This window comes from Lipotes vexillifer, unplaced genomic scaffold, assembly GCF_000442215.2.
Source record: "Lipotes vexillifer unplaced genomic scaffold, Lipotes_vexillifer_v1.1 scaffold791, whole genome shotgun sequence".
Lineage (NCBI taxonomy): Eukaryota > Metazoa > Chordata > Mammalia > Artiodactyla > Lipotidae > Lipotes > Lipotes vexillifer.
In genome coordinates this window covers 276,142-278,755 of record NW_006793445.1, presented here as the reverse complement: position 1 = coordinate 278,755, position 2,614 = coordinate 276,142, and the positions used below count along the sequence as shown (strand labels likewise).

General features: G+C 57.6%; 1 protein-coding gene across 1 annotated transcript in view; it reads right to left on the bottom strand.

Moving 5' to 3' along the window:
* The window catches only part of RASA3 (RAS p21 protein activator 3), a 103,130-nt gene that overhangs the window by 1,860 nt on the left and 98,656 nt on the right, over window positions 1–2,614 (bottom strand). The window contains exon 25 of the mRNA XM_007466353.1: window positions 1,914–2,097. Coding sequence (XP_007466415.1) covers window positions 1,914–2,097 — 184 coding nt within the window. The remainder of the gene's footprint in view (window positions 1–1,913; window positions 2,098–2,614) is intronic.

Sequence of the window (2,614 nt, the reverse complement as noted above, 5' to 3'; positions counted from 1 at the left end):
TCGCCTGTTTTTTTTTTTTTTTTTTAAATTTTTATTGGGGTAGAATTGCTTTAAAATGGTGTGTTAGTTGCTGCCGTATAACAAAGTGCATCAGCTATATGTATACATATATCCTCAAGGCCCCTCCCTCTTGCGTCTCCCTCCCTCCCACCCTCCCTAGCCCACCCTTCTATGTGGTCGCAAAGCACCAAGCTGATCTCCCTGTGCTATGCGGCTGCTTCCCACTAGCTAGCTATTTTACATTTGGTAGTGTATACATGTCCATGCCGCACTCTCGCTTCGTCCCAGCTTACCCTTCCCCCTCCCCGTGGCCTCAAGTCCATTCTCTGTCTGTGTGTTTATTCTTCCTGTCCTGCCCCTAGGTTCTTCAGAACCGTTTTTTTTTTTTTTTTTTTTTTTAAGATTCCATACATGTGTGTTAGCATATGGTATTGTTTTTCTCTTTCTGACTTACTTCACTCTGTAGGACAGACTCTAGGTCTATCCACCTCACTACAAATAATTCAATTTCATTTCTTTTTATGGCTGAGTAATATTCCACTGTATATATGTGCCACATCTTCTTTATCCATTCATCTGTCGATGGACACTTAGGTTGCTTCTGTGACCTGGCTATTGTAAATAGTGCTGCAATGAACATTGGGGTGCATGTGCCTTTTTGAATTATGGTTTTCTCTGGGTATATGCCCAGTAATGGGATTGCTGGGTCATATGGTAATTCTATTTATAGTTTTTTGAGGAACCTCCATACTGTTCTCCATAGCGACTGTATCGATTCACATTCCCACCAACAGTGCAGGAGGGTTCCCTTTTCTCCACACCCTCTCCAGCACTTATTGTTTGTAGATTTTCTGACGGTAGCCGTTCTGACCGCTGTGAAGTGGTACCTCACTGCAGTGGTGAGATCTGCATTTCTCTCTAATAATTAGTGACGCTGAGCATCCTTTCCTGTGTTTGTTGTTCTCACCTTTTCCTGCCTTTGCTTGTGATGCGTGTTCATCGTAATAAACATGAGCAGTATATGGACTAGCCAAGGAAGCTGGCCCACAACTGCCTGCGGAAGCACAGCCCGTGGCACCCGTCTCAGCGTGCGGGGCACGTGTGTTCATGCGTGGGGAGACCGTGGCCTCCTGGAGTGAGCACCGTGGCGCTGTGCCCTGTTAGCTGACAGACGCTGGCGCAGCCGTGAGTCACGGGCTCTGCCGTGTTTAAGAAAAGGCGTTTTTAGACGGTTGACGTGGGTTCTGACAGAGGATGTTAAAGGGTCTAGAATGTGATGTGAACGTCTGTGGAGCTGGCAGCAGGCACGGTCGGCGTCCCCAGAGGTGCTGGGCACCCTTGCAGCCTGGCCAGAGTCGGGGTCTCTCCCAGAGCCCCCCTTCCCTTCCCAGACCCAAGCCACGTCTTCCCTGGAAGGAAGCAGTCAGCAGGGAGGGGGCTGGGCCCACGCAGGGCTCCCGCCTGAGGTGTCGGGGTGGGCTCTGCCGTGGGTCCGTGGGCTCCAAGTGCTCATAGGCTCTCGTCACCCACACCCTTCGTGCAGGAGGAGGGCGCCGCTTGGTTGCCTGCCCGGAGCCGGAGCTGCAGCCCCTGGCACAGGGCGCGGGTGGCTCGGCTGTGCCTGCTCCTCTGCGGCCGACCCCTCCCTCCCAGGACGCGGTGGGGGGGCGGGGGGGTTCCAGAGCCAGCCCAGAGAGGCAAAACGTGCTTCCCAGGGGCAGGGTCGCTGGCCCACGATGGAAGCCTAATTTCAGAAGCACATGGGTCGCAAGGCGGGGGCAGGAGGCGCCTCCGGGGACCTGGTGCAGAGGGCGCTGGGGGTGAAGCCAGACGGGGGCCCGCCATGCCCCACAGGCAGGCGGCCCGAGGTGGCCCCTCCCCGGCTCCCCACGCCTCCGAGACCCCGGACTCACTGGCTCCCGTACTTGGTCCTCTTGAACTTGTCCCTTCTGTGCTGGGCGTGCTCCAGCTCCAGGGCCCCGACCCCGGCGATGACCTGCTTCAGCGTCTTGTAGGTCTCCTGGGGGTCGTCGATGACGAACGTGGAGTACTCCTCGCGCTCTGGGCCGTCGTACACAGACCTGCTCCCGCAGGCCTCTGCAGTGTCGGGGGAGGGGGCCGAGGTCAGCTTGGGGCGAGCGGACAGGCTGCCCCCCAAGCGCACAGGGAAGGGCCGACCACTCACACAAACGCACACGAAACAAGAGCCGCTAAGAGTGGGGCCGACCCTGAACCCCGGAGAAGCCTGCGGCACCGGAACCGTAGGCCCGAGAGTCCAACGCCGAGCACCAGGGCCCAACCCCTCTCCAGGGTGACTGGGCTCTGTGCAGCCTGGCCCAGGCTCCCAGACGGCTGCTCCTGGAGCCTGGGCCAGGCTGGTTCAAGGGCCGGTGGGGTCACCCAGGGTCAGTCTGGGGAGATGCGTTCGAGAAGCCCCACCCTAGAAAGGGGTGCCGGGCTCCATCCCACATTTACGAGGACGCACCACGGCAGGGACCTGCAGGGCGCAGGGCGGACAAGAAGCTATCCTCTCGGCCGTCACCTGTCGGCCAGTCTGTGTGAGCAGCTTCTTAGGGCCTCCATCGCCCCACCTGCTCAACAGGTACCTTTCTCA